The sequence below is a fragment of the Fulmarus glacialis genome, unplaced genomic scaffold (genome assembly GCF_000690835.1).
Source record: "Fulmarus glacialis isolate BGI_N327 unplaced genomic scaffold, ASM69083v1 scaffold45122, whole genome shotgun sequence".
NCBI lineage: Eukaryota > Metazoa > Chordata > Aves > Procellariiformes > Procellariidae > Fulmarus > Fulmarus glacialis.
Window position 1 is genome coordinate 21,070 of NW_009199349.1, and position 14,116 is coordinate 35,185.

The window sequence follows — 14,116 nt, forward strand, 5'->3', positions numbered from 1 at the left end:
AAGACCAGAGTGAAGAAATTGCTTAAGCTTATTGATAATTAAAATGTATTGATGATGGTTTTCTTTCACCTCTAATGTAAGTTTTGAATATCCAGGTGATCCTACATCCAGAGTTTCTTTCTTCAACAAGCCCATTGCTGCCCTTGGACTATGAGGAGTTTGTTAGAGGCTGCCACCTTGGTGTATTTCCATCATACTATGAACCCTGGGGTTACACTCCAGGTAGGCAATCTGTACACTTAACTAGTATTAAAAGATGAATACCCATTCCATTGATGCAGAATAGCTTTGCAGACAGTTTCTTCTGGAGTGCTGAAAAAACTCTTTTGGCTCTGTTTCCTCTGCAGTGCAAAGGTCTTACAGCTGGCAAAATTTGGGGGCCAGGTGGTATAAAATGGCATCTACTGACTGAAAACTACTCACATTTGTCCCTGCGCTGGACCCTTTCCCATACTAACATGTAATCTTTTGATTTTCTGTGGCTTTAGAACAAAAAATCATTTTTTAAACGTAATTCTTAACTTGATTCAAGGATTTTAAAAGAAGATTTAGAGGAATGTACATATTGAAAAAAGTAGGGCAAGGAGTCTGATGCTACCAGCCGACATACTTCAGTGGATTTAATGCAAGATAGCAATTAAGTTTGACAGAATTATGTAACACCATATCTAAGATATTTACCACAAATACATGGTAGAGAATCTCACAGAATTAAATGGAAATTTCTAAAGATACAGAGAGCATGTAGTTTCTGACTTAAAAAAATTTGCCCAGATTTACAAAAGGCACTTAACACCTCATGAAATCAGTGCAAACTAGGAATTTGAATACCTATGAAGATCAAAGCTTAGGCGCCTGCGTTTTTTATGTCCTCTGTAGTCTTGATACACATCTGATAGTTGGGGTGCCCCTCTGAAGAGCATTTGTTGTAAGCCAATGAATCAGAATAGAAATTTTGCAAATTTATTCATTCTCCAGAGCTATTTCTCTCCAAGTGAGAGAGCTATTCAGTTCCAAGTAAGACCACTGTCTTGCATTCCAGCAATTTCTCTTCCTGTTCTAATCTCAGCTAAGGTAGAAAGAAAGTGTGACAGCCAGGGATGATTTTGAAGTGAACATTAAAGTAAACCTGGACAGAAAAGTTAGACTGGTACTTAGCAGTTTTGAAGAAAGCTATGATTTACACTAGGTAAAAGCGTAATTTCTCTTTCATTTACTAATGTAAAAGTGATTCTCTTTGTTGATACCCATTTAATTCTCCCAGAAACAAAAAGTTTTTTTTTTAAGGTAGATTTATAGCTCTATTTTATAGACACCAGTTTTATTGTCATATGAATGAAGGCCATGTAGATGGCTTTCAGCACCAAAGAGTATTTACTTTATTTGCATGCTGTCTTAGGCTAGGCTTAAGTTCATTGCCAAAAACTCTTTAAGCCTGAGTAAACTTTGATGATAGAAATAACTACAAAACATGCATACATTTTCTGATTTTATAAAACTAGCTCTACATCTACTTAGAATGCAGTCCTGAGTTAATGATGGGGTTTGCTGGGAGTTTTTTTCTTGCTATAGGGACCAGTTTACAAACAATGAGTATCAAAATACAAAGTTTAACACACTTAAGAGATTTTGTAAATAGTTGTGAACAACTAATGAACATATGTGTACAACGAGCTTCAATTTAAAATCCAAACAAACAGTCCAGACCATATATTGGCGTTCTCTGTTTCAACCCTGGACTCCCAGAAAGTTTTCGGTTTAGCTGCTGGGAAACACAAAGATATGCTCACAAAATAATGTGAAATTTTCTCTTTAAAATTTCTTTTTCTTTCTTTCTTTTTTCTTTTTCTCCAAATCCACAACAAAGCATAATAGTTTTCACTTGACATGTTTAGAGCAGCTCTAGTGTTATGGGACCTTCTGTCTGCCTGTTTCTTTTTCTTTTTTCTCAAGGTGAAACCATTCAAAGCATATTGCCCTGAAATTATTTTTGTCTGTTTCTTTTGGCAGCTGAATGTACTGTGATGGGCATTCCCAGTGTAACCACAAACCTTTCTGGATTCGGCTGTTTCATGCAGGAGCATGTTGCTGACCCAGCGGCTTATGGTAAAATTTTTAACACCGTATCAAAATACCGCCTCTGAGTTAGGAAAGCAAAAAGCACAGCAACAATGCTGTTACTCCTCAATTTCATGCTTTCACTAGCGCAATGGAGTTCATTGAGGGAATATATTCAGAGCTCTGAATATCTCGTTATGTTGAACAAGCCATTCAAGCTTTCATATTTATCCAAACTCTTTCCAGGTTCTCTCTCTTTTGTCTCCCTTTAACCTTTTGTCTGCTTTATCCTTCCAAACTCAGCGCTCCTCATACTGCTCTAGAGTCTCCCAGCACTTCCCTTTAATGCCTCTGGTTACAGTGTAACACTTTGAGCCCTTCAAAAGAAGCAGTGAAAATCTGCTTCTCTTTGAATAGTCCAAGAAGGATGTACCAGGATTTTGAGGCCAGTGAAACTTGCCCCCACCAAACAAAGAGTAAATTATCATGTACACTAAAAAATAAACCTGTGAAAATAAAAGGAACATACTTACAAATAAGAATCTGCTCATAAAGGCTTCGAAATGGTTCGTGATTGGAGTGTGGTGAGAAGGAGGGTAGCCAAGGTGTGTCAAGACAATACTGAAAATATGCCCAAACTAGGGCCTCTTTCTAAGTACCTTGGCTTGTCTGTACAATCAGGCAATGACAGTTCCACACTAGTACCAACTATGGCCAGACCTAGGGGCAGGAGTAGAGCCAGTTGCAAAATATAGCTACGCCTGCCTGGGTAGACATGTCTTTGAGAGCCTGCAGAAAGGTCACAGACTGAGAGCACAGGTCACTTGCTCTTCTTTGCCAAAACATAGATGTGAGCGTTGACATAACTTACTGTACATTCCTAGGGGACATCGGGCACTTCAGTTAAGGTAGTTGTGCGTCTGTCTTGTCCGTTAAGATAGCTGAGGTCTAGTACCCTCTTCTTCCCAACACCCTGGTGTAAGGAAGGTAGCAAGAATAAAGTATTGATCTGGACAAACTACATGGAGACAAAGTTTACCTTGGCCCTGTCTCTGCCAGAATTGTATATCAACTAATGTATGTCGGTTAGCTATCTCTATGGAAACACTTGTATTTCTACAGAAAACACAGCCTCTCTCCTACAGGCTAATTCTGACCATCCACACTTCTAAATTCTACTGCAAACTAGGAAAGCACTAGATTATTTTTTTAAGCAGTCAGTCTTTTTAAAATTATGGGAGATAAAAATGATATGTCTTTATCCAGAAACTCTTGAATCCTTTTGGACATACTTACACAACAACAACAAAGCTTCTGAGTTTTGAATAATTTGCTGAATTTCAGCCTGAAAGGTAAAGAAAATTAAAATAAAAAATACATGTTTCTCTGCAGCTTTCCATTCCATCAGAATAGTAACAAATGTTCCAATTATAGCTGCCTCACAACATTAAAAAGAACATATAATACATGTAACGTTTGTACGACTATGTGACAGAAGGTAGAATGGAAGAGGTCAGATCCCATTTTCAGTTCCACTCACCTTCACATTTTTGTGTCCTTCAGGCATCTACATAGTTGACAGGAGGTTCCGCTCACCTGATGAGTCATGCAACCAGCTGACTCAGTTCCTGTACGGATTTTGTCAGCAGTCCCGTCGCCAGAGGATCATCCAAAGAAACCGAACCGAGAGACTCTCAGATCTGTTGGACTGGAGATACCTAGGCAGGGTGTGTGAAACTATGTAATAGAGGTATTAAAAATTCCAGACACATAGGTCTAACTAGCAGTCTTCAGCATCATGCTACAATGCAAGGAGACATCCCTGTTCTGAAAAGCACCTCTCAAAGGTGCTAAAGGCAAAGCCTGGCTTTACATTTCGGTGTAATGCTTCCATTCTCCGTGGTAAGGAGAGACATGACTAACTGAATAGGTTAGAGCAAAAGCCAGTCACACTGAAGTCTTTGTACTCCTGGTGCTAAAGACAAGCTTGTGTCTTTGACGACACTGGCAACCCTACACTAAGTTGGATTTGTGCTCCAAAGTCATCTGGACTCTTTCAAAAATCCTACCTGTTCTTCCTAAAATGCTGCTGGGCCTTGTGGCTCCTCAACACTCCGAAACTACCTCTGTGCCTTAAAGGCAAAACAGTGTTTTTAATTTGACATAGAAAACACTGCAGCACCATCTACTAAGAAGACGTAGCAAAACAGTATTCTCAAGTCCACAGGAGCAAAGAAGTGGATGCACATATATCAGTTTTGTAACTATTTTGGACTTTGTCCTGCTCTGATATCTGTGTGAGAACCTTTCTGTTTATTTGATTCCCAACACAGCATAAGACCCTGACACAACAAGCTATTTTTTCCGTGCATGTGATGGAGACTCGTGAATATAGTGGATCCATAAATATTTTTGCCAAATTCTTAAATACCAGACCTCAGTAAACTCATAAATGTTACTTCTCTGTAACTGTTACACATGCTTCCAATGCAAGGATGAGTCCAAAGTTTACACGTATAAACATGCACACTTAAAGATGTAAATTTTCCTGGTTAAAAAAGAGCCAGTTCTATCTTGAGGGATAAAGAATACCTATCACTCCATAAGAACTGCACTGACTGAGACAAGTGCTGGTTTCCATCTTGATACATCTTAGTCTTACAGGAACCTTATTCAGCTTCTGTTCCAGACTCTACTTCAGTGTGAATCTAACATGAACGGCTCACTACTTCACAGCAATGTATTTATGACAAGCAGCAATATCAGTTGGATTCTCCTTAGCTGAAAACATGTTTAGCCTTTGTTCAGCATCACCTTTTAGAAGATCTTCATTTTATGTTCCTTTTTTTCCTGCTTAAATCTACCCAAGCCTTCCTTGACTTGTAAAGGCTTCTCTTTTACATTACAGTATTACATGCATGCCAGACACTTGGCCCTCAGCAGAACATTCCCAGATAAATTTGAGATGGAACCAAGTGCTCCACCAAAGGTAAAGTCTGCTTTTGGAGGTGATTTCATCTGCATTTTAGCTACTTTACAAAGAAAGAGAGAAAGAGTATGTGTGTGTGTAACAGAAAGAGAGAGAAGAGAGATAGCAAGTTTTGTTTTAACTGAAGGAAAGTAGGAACTCATAGTTAAAAGCTCAACAAGTTGTAGACCCAAGCTCCAGTCAGGAGTTGTAATGGTATCAGATGCAAACACTAGGGGTACCAGGTGCAGTACAGGAACAGTTCTTCAGGTGATTTAGAGTGACCTGGATGGGAGTCCCCTATGCCACTTTAGACCAACTGAGGAACTGGCCCTTGAAATTCCTATTAGAAGAGTGGCAGCTTCCAATTTTGCTTCTGATAAATGCCATGGAGATGTTCTGCCAAACCAAATAGAAGCGGAGCTGGGAAAGAATGTTCTAGGGAAAGCGTGGCAAAGTATTGCCTTCATCTAAACATGGTATGTGAGGAGGAGGCTGTGGCTGGAACTGCAAGGGGTCAGTTTAAAGGCACACCTTCAAACAGTTCTTGCATAGTGCATATTAGCACTAATTTGAGAAGGGAGGCTGCTCAGATCCAATGCAAGAACCATATTATTTGAAACCAAACCTCCAGACACCTCCAGAGAGCAATTCATTTTTTTAAATAAGAAGCAGAAAGGAGGCTCAGGCCAAAACCCCTTGCTTGGTTCTGGTTTTGCAGATGCTGACATTATAACTAGAAAACTGTTTTAAAACTTCAGACTGAATTCTGAATTTCAATAAGCATATTCTGACTACAGAGTACAGAAGAATTTTGGGTTGTGTTGATTGTTTTAAGGCTCACTAAAGATAGTCATATTTTGCAAAAAGCAGTGCTGGAAGGGCAGTATATTGTTTATGGCACAGACTAAAGATGACTGCCATACACGCCTGTCCTTAGTGGCAGAGAAGGACTGAGGGGATCTGGGTTCAAGGGAGTTTAATTTTAGAGTGCAGAGGAGGTCTAGCTTACACCCCACCTTTGGTTTCCTTTGAAGTGTGGATAGCCTTAAATTGCTGTATACAACCAATTGAGGAACACTGTGATAATACATACAACTTGCTTCTCTCTCTACCAGACGGAAGGTTTCAGGTACCCCAGGCCTTCATCAGTGCCACCATCACCTTCTGTCTCTCAGCATTCCAGCCCTCACCATAGCGAAGCCGAAGATGAAGATGAGGATGAAAGATATGATGAGGATGAGGAAGCTGAAAGGGATAGGCAAAACATCAAGTCTCCCTTTTCCCTTGGAGTATTGCCACAAGGAAAAAAGAAGCAGCATGGAGAATACAGGAACTGAATTCATTTCTCTCACCCTGGCAGGGTCTCTCCATCCATTCAACAGTTTCTCCTGTAGACTTGGCAAGCTTTGTGTTAAGGACAGTGTGATATAGTTAGGGGAATCTTAAATGTTACTTGAGCTACACTGTTGGAAAGCCTAATATTATTTCACCTTGAAAGTAGTTTAAATGACAATTCTTCTGTGCCCCTTTAAGGTAGAAGAGATTTCTCAAGCTTAATAAACCGAGAGAATGTGACAGTCCTCTCAGGAGCTTATACAAACTGCAGATCATACCTTTCTCTACATAATCACCTATATTAATCATAGTCTATGCTGATAGCTTCATTATGGGTGTCCCAAATGTATTCCTGCTTCATTTATGTTCCCTCTTTTCCCCTCCTAAACTAACACGAACTTTAAGACAGAGCTCAAAACATTTAGAGAAAAAAGTGTTACGCTGGGGAAACCTCTGCAGGGTTAAAAAAGATACACTGAAAAGAAAATGGTCTTTCTTTTTCCTTATGCTGTTTATTGTAAGCTTACATCATGTAAAACATTTTTTTACAGCACACAGAAGTGTCTTGATCCAGTGATAAAACATACTTCCTGTGGAACAATATAAAGTCTTACGCAGTGGGCATTTGAATTTTAGAGACAAATGAAGTCATCTTTCTGAAGTCATTTAGACCCACAATAAACAGCAGACCGTTTATTTTCTGATTCCTCTGGTATGTCTCTTTTATTGTTTTCATCTTGTCTTAGATTCTAAGTTTGTTAACAAACTAGTTTGGGAGGAAATTAATGTGACTTGACTGCAGAGAATGACAAAATATCCTTAAGTAACACCTTCCCCTGCAGACAAACCTACACGCCGTAGAGCAATGTGGCAATATTCAAAGATGAGTGGCACTAGTTTTTCCAATTGCCCCATTAGTCCATGGTCTATTTCACTTCTTCTGGAAGAGACCTAATCATAACAAATAATGCGAAAAGAATTACAAGAACGCATCTGCCCCACAGACATCATTTCGAAAAGCATCTGAAACTTCAAAGTACTTGGGGAATAATTGAACCTCACAACAAGAATTAGACATTTCAATTGTCTTACAGAACGCTTTCAAAAGTATTTCAATTCCTGGAGATGCAGAGAGGGCCTGAACATGGTCTTCAGAAGTAGATCTTGACATGAAGACATTAGGAAGGAGATTTATTTTAGAAGTTTGTGCATCAAGAATTTCTCATGCTGTTCAAGAAAAGATATTTCCAGGAATTGATTCAGCCTGTTCTTTAGCAGGTAGGACGATGTAACCTTCAGAGGTATTTACCTTTGCTGTCAATCCCAGGGGGAGCCTAGATGTCCAACTTTGATTATACACCTAGCTTTCAAACACTTAACCAACATTTGATGATGTGGTTCTTACTATAGACCATATAGAATAAAAGTGATTAGGTGCCTATTTGTATTTTTGGCCACCTAAAATCAGTTTTAAAATTGGACTTTCATTCTTAAGCTGATTTGGATACCTAAAAGAACAACTATTCTCAGAAGACAGGTTCAGGCTTTTATGGCAAAAACTGAATTGGATTTAAAAGGAGTCATTATTTTTTAGCCATTTTAAAAGTAATTAAAACTGTGAGTAGTTATTTTTCATATGAAAGTGGTGAAAGCAAGGATACTGCAAATATTTTCCTTCATACAGTTTACTAAGTGGAGAACAACTGCATTTTGTGTGTTCAGAAATGTACATTCTTCCTCAAAGTGCTTTTAATCAAAGTTCTCTTACAGAGTCAAATAATGTAATGGCTGAGAGTCCCAAAAAAATAGTATTTAAAGGGCATATTGACTGAAAGCTAATGTTCTCTTAAAAAAAAAATTTAAGAAATCTGACATTATTGCTTGTATTTCATTGCACTGTTGTAGTGAAGAAAAGCATTTCACCCTAAATTCCCTGTCATCAAAATTGCATTAGCATCACCTGAGAGTGATCCAGCACTTCCTTTGTTGCCTAAAAATGTTCTAGTAGCCACAGGCTGGTGAACATCTGTTTATCATCATTCCAGACCCAGCTTTATTGCAGTGCTGAAAGATGTGATCACTACACACATATTGTAAATATTGCTAAATGATGGAGACACACCACAGACAATATGGAAAGTGGAAAGGTTTTGCTGGGGTTTCATTAAGACAGCTACACTTGTTCTTTCTGGACAAGTCCCAGAGGAGAAAAATAAGCAACATGTATGATCCAGGTTGCAGGTCCTCTTAGATGTGCTTACAGTGTTTGAGTTACCCTGGAAGAGCATAGAGCTGGCATGACATCTCGCACAAATCCAGCTGTGTTTGTTTCAGCACGCTCACATGCTTTGAGCTCCTGCCCGGTGTCAGAAAGAGCACAACTTTTGAGATACGACTAATGTGAATACTATGCCCATTCTTCTCAGAAATGGTCCCGCAATGGCCAAAGGGACCTCTGCCTCATGTCTCTAGGCTTATTTTAGTTCTGCCTTGAATGCTAGGACTAGCTGTCAGTAGCAACGCAATTTAACTACAGCAAAACATTTCTGCCTTTTGAATTTGCAGTGTTAGAGGCTTTTCATTCAGTCAAGGCGACAGATTGCCTAACTTAAATGCCACACATTTCTGACAAGCTTGGTAGCAGCTATCTGTTACATAAGCGATTATCTGCCAGATTGAAAATATTAGTGTGTCACTAACAGCTCACCAACAAGGCAGAATGTTTATTCTGTTTCATGATATTTGTAAAGAATTGTTTAAGCTAGTGAGCTTAGATCAGGAACACATACAAAAATAAGTCAACTGGGAATGTGAGTAGTACAGGTTTTTGTATCTCTGGGACAGTGAGAGGCATATGAATTTCATGATACTAATAAACCAAAGGATGTATAAGCCACCTACTTTTTGTCTAAGCACTGACTGATCATACTGTAAAATATGCTGAAAAATAACTTAGATGCACCTGAGATATTCAGAGTATGCTTGAAACAAAGAGTAATGATATTAATTAAAAGACTCTGGTGGATACCATTGGTGTCTAGATGAAGTTCATCATGAATGCATGAATGTATGTCATACAACATACACTGCTATTGAAAGATATATTAGTGCTTAAAAATGAACAAACAAGGACATTTTGATTTCTCCACTTATATTCCTCCATGAAATGATACAGATTATAAACAATTACTGAAAGTGCCTATAGTCCCATGATAGAAATTAATTCCTCTGTTCCTTCAGCTGCGTATTTTTGTGTCAAGGAGAAGCAACATTATAGCTAGTGTGAGTTAACAAAATTAATTAGCAGTGTCATGAGAAAGATCAGAGGAAAGTAGTATTAAAAGATGAAGAGTACAACTAGGGTTAAAGGTTAAAAAATAAAACATAGTTGCTTGGACACAAGAATCATGTGGCTACTTTTTAATTACATGAGAATTACAGTGGGCTTTTCAGTAAGATCACAAAACTACATAAACAACGTTAAATATATACTTATCAGCATGGAATGATAATTAACTGATTTATGTTTAATTCCAGTTTTGCAACTCAAAACCAGGCCAACAAAAAAGTACAATAACGATGCAATTAATATTCTGTGTGCCTGTTGTCATGCATGACACTAGATTTGTACCTACTACACCACCACCAGCTCCAGCAATACTGCACCTCCTGACAACAGTAGTGACTGTATGCCATAGTCATTAGTGAGGCCCTGAGTCTGTAAGACCTACCCCCATACTATCTTTATGTGGTGGGACTTGCTCAGTAGGATTGTTCAGAGTATGCATTTCCACATGCGTGTAACTAGGGCAGCACTGAGGTCTAAGTAAGTGCTCTTGGCTATTCTCTGTGGTGACAGATACCTGCAAAAAAAATCACCTGCTTTGCAGTCAAAGACAGCTGGATTGTTTTAATATCACATTGACTTTATTGACCATCAGCAACTTACAAGGCCAGCAGTGAAGTGGTGAAGGAATCTACCTTTACCAGAAATAAAAAGGCTTCAATATACAGCTGGGTGGAAGGGGTAAAAGGTTTCCCAAAGACTATTGAAAAGTTGTTCTTAATGAAGTAGTTGTCCAAAAAGACAGTTTTAATCATCTTTTCAGGTAAGATGGTACAGTGTGTTTTAAATTTTGCGTGGAACATACAAAAGGGCCTAAACAAGGCAGGAACTTTACAAATACTTTCCTTATCTGAACTAGTAACTTCTAATCAGTTTGCATTCAAAATGTTGCAGTGAGTGTATACGTCACCCTTTGGGAACTTAAGTGAGGATGGATGAAATACTCTGTTTACACAAATCATGATTTCAGGGTATATGCAATACAAATGTTAAAGAAATTTGAAATATTTCACCAATTTGATAGATTATCTGTCAAGTAGCCAGGGTGATCACTGTTTTCTTCTTCAACTGTAAGACAAGACACAATGGAGAAAAATAAGCTGTAGATAAAGGAAAGTTCAGTCAGCCAAAGTTTTCACGAGGCAAGTGTGCCTCAGGCATAGGCTTAGCTAAGAGATGCAGGCATCTGTAGAAATAATCATACATCCTCTCATTTTAAATGTAGGAATTTTTCTGTTTGCTGAAGAGCAAAGATACAAACCATGTCCAGAGGGATGTCTTAGTACAAGGCACAATTTTTTCATGCAGAAGAAAATAATGTATTTGTTCTTTATTTGCATGTTTCCCTCAGTCAAGAGGATTCTAAAATCAGCTGAAAGTGATCTTCTGAAATTGCAGGGCTTACTCGGGTTTGACTGTGTTGTTATTCCCTACTACAGTGATGGCAGTGTTATTCCACATAGCATTTTTCAAACAAGCTGCCAGTTCTGGTTAGCTCTCAGATATGTCACCTTTTTTTCTTAGGGGGCTGTTGCTGTCCACTATCTCCTCTCGAATAGCAACACCAGGCAGGAAAATACCACTAAAATTTATGAATTATGAACTTCAGAGGATTTCCTCTTTTTGTTAGCACACAAATTACACTTTCACTGATTTATCTTTAGAATTTCTCATATATTTTGTCCAAAGCACTATGCTGATTTTTAATTCTGCCTTTCTCTCTCAGTCAAAATGCCACTGAATTTTTTTGGTTAGCAGATTTCTGCCAGGGCAGGGAAGAGAGAGCTGAGAACAGAGCCCCAGCACTACGTGATTCTTCCAATGGGAGAATTTAGGAAGTGGAGAAGACAGGAGTGATTCCAGCATATCTACACATACACCAGGTAAATTCTGTCAGGTGTTTCTCACACCCTCTTTTCATTTCAGGGAAGCTGCATACTCTAGATAACTAAGGAGAGGTGATGTCGCAGTGGTGGCAAGGCAGTTATTTATTACACGCTGTTGATGATGTCAAAGGCAATTAGGCAGTAACAGGCCTGTCTTACCACTCATCTATGTAAAAGGTACGAAACTACCTCATATTTTACTAGGGTTTTACTTCACATTTCCTAATTCAAGTAAAGCGCTTTTTCTTCCTGTCATGATGACAGAAATTAAGAACTCACAACTAGGACAATAAGAAACAAAGGTAGCTTCTAGCCACCTTCTGTTCCTCCCTGAACCAAAGAGGGACCTGGGCTTGTATATGCTACAACAGCCTCCCCAGCACTCAGGGGCCAGAGCACAGCACAGACTCTCCACAGCACTCTAGGGTGTATCATCCTCTTACAACCTCCCTGTCCCCAGCTCCATTTCCAAAAAATAGTCTATGTACCTGAAGCGGTGAAAGGCAGAAAGACAGAGGACATGGATAGCATAGATTTAGGGTCTCAGCCGGGTGAGCTGTGTGTATGCATCAGATGATGAGAGGGGGTTCAGGATAATGGCTTTGCAGGAAAGCTGGTCTAGGGAGGAAGGGTGAACTATAGCAGGGTGAGGGAGCTGGGGTCCTCATAGGATAGGGTTCCTAAGGGGGCGCAGTATGCGTGAAGGAGATGAGGAAACACAAGTTATTTAAGCCTGACTCAGTAGCTGGGTTTTGCTGGGGGTGTTGTGGAAGAGAGAGGTGGGTTCTAAGGTTCTGAAGTGAGAAGTGGAAGCACGTAGCAGGTGATGAGGAAGCAGGTGGAGAGGAGACAGAGATGGGAGGGTTAGATAATATCTCTGGGAGGCTGGGAACACATGAATGAATTATGGGATTTTTCAGGATATTTCAGGGCTCTGCCTCTAAATGTCATTGGGACCTCCTGTCAGCTGTGCCAGCGACAGAGCTCTCAGGAGCCAGATGTGAATCCCACAGTTCCTCTGCTGGGGCTTTTTAGGATTCTTTTAAGCCTTTCCACCAGGACATAAGAGCCAATGGAGGAATGAAAATTTCACAAGCAAACAATATTCTGCAGAAAAAGGAGCCCCAGTAGAGTTTTGTTTTGTAAAATCCACTTCAAAATAGCCATTTCCTTGAATCTAAACCAATAAAAATCTGAAAAGCAAATTAAAAGCAGAATATACAAAAGTTTACCTACTATCATTTATCCGATTCATGTTCTAATCTGTGTAAATGTACACCCTAATACAATGCACTCTGTGTAAATGTACACTCTAATACAATGCACTCTGTGGAATAATATCTCATTTCAAACCAGGCCTTTTAGATCAATTTACTAAATTGTTAGTAAATGAAATACTGATAAACCCCTTTTTAAAAAGTCAGGGTAAGGCAAAACATGCATTTACCTCCTTCTTGTTCTTTCCATAAGGAACTAAGGAACAGTGCTGCAGCTTCAGAAAGAGATAAAGGATTTGTGTTTCGGCTGCGTGTTTCTAGAATTATAAAATCAGAGATGCGTGGTTTGTTAGTGTTTACTGGCATTTTGTTCTTTGCTTTTTTATCTCTATAACTAGAGACCCAAAGAGAGAAAAATACTGTTGTCTCCTTTGCTCTGTAACATTCTCTGCTCAAAACCAGCCTGATAAATATGTAACACGGAAGAGACTAGCAATCTTTGTAAAAAGGAGGCTGTTTTAAAGTCCCTTAGAAGGTAAAAAGAACATTTTCTTTTTTCATGTGTTCCTTACTTTGCTACAACATTCTGTTTCCTCCAGGAACATTGTCTAGCATGGATTAATGTTGTCTACTTTTGTCAGTTGTCAGGTCAGCACAATTAATAACTTGGTTTGTCTTTTTCCAGTGGAAAAAGAAAGCCAAAGGTACTGATGATAATCTCACTTAACAGCCAGGTCAGTCTGGAACATCGCTTATGTAAACGAAGTCACACAGGTAGACAAGACAGGAAAGTCAGACAGTCTTTATCAAGTGCTTTTTGGAATGAAGGAACTAACAAAAGGAAGTTTAATTGCTTCCTTGAGTATAATTCCAGGAAAACAAATCCCCTCCGGTTTCCACAGATTCCTCCCATAATCTAAGGAAAGACTGATGTGTTACATACACCTGAGCTCATGCACTTACCAAGCTGCCTTCTGCCATACAGATCCTTTTGCTGGCTCTCATCTGAGATGAATCGACGTCCCTCTGCAAAAGCAGTGGGAAAAGGGTGAAAACAACCTCCCAAATCTGTTGTAATTCCTACTTTACAGTCCCTGAAATAGTCTTTTCAAAATACAAAATTACAAGCAATACTTCTACAAACAATGGGAGGCATAAGTCCACCCAGGGTCTTTCCGAATCAGCAATAGCCCATCCTAAACCGGAACACTCAAGACATACTTTATTCCATAGAACTGGTGTTTCAGCACGTTTCATTCTTGTATTAACCTGCTGTAGGACCTGTACGTAGGGAGGAATTTAG

The 14,116-nt window shown here is 39.1% G+C and overlaps 1 protein-coding gene across 1 annotated transcript in view; it reads left to right on the forward strand.

Annotated features, from left to right (window-relative positions):
* Positions 1 to 6,366, forward strand: part of GYS2 (glycogen synthase 2 (liver)) — a gene marked incomplete at its 5' end in the record, with an annotated part of 21,190 nt that extends 14,824 nt beyond the window's left edge. Inside the window, 5 exons of the mRNA XM_009573220.1 lie at positions 96 to 222; positions 2,011 to 2,106; positions 3,622 to 3,785; positions 4,967 to 5,047; positions 6,145 to 6,366. Coding sequence (XP_009571515.1) covers positions 96 to 222; positions 2,011 to 2,106; positions 3,622 to 3,785; positions 4,967 to 5,047; positions 6,145 to 6,366 — 690 coding nt within the window. The remainder of the gene's footprint in view (positions 1 to 95; positions 223 to 2,010; positions 2,107 to 3,621; positions 3,786 to 4,966; positions 5,048 to 6,144) is intronic.
* Between the last annotated feature and the right edge of the window lie 7,750 nt (positions 6,367 to 14,116).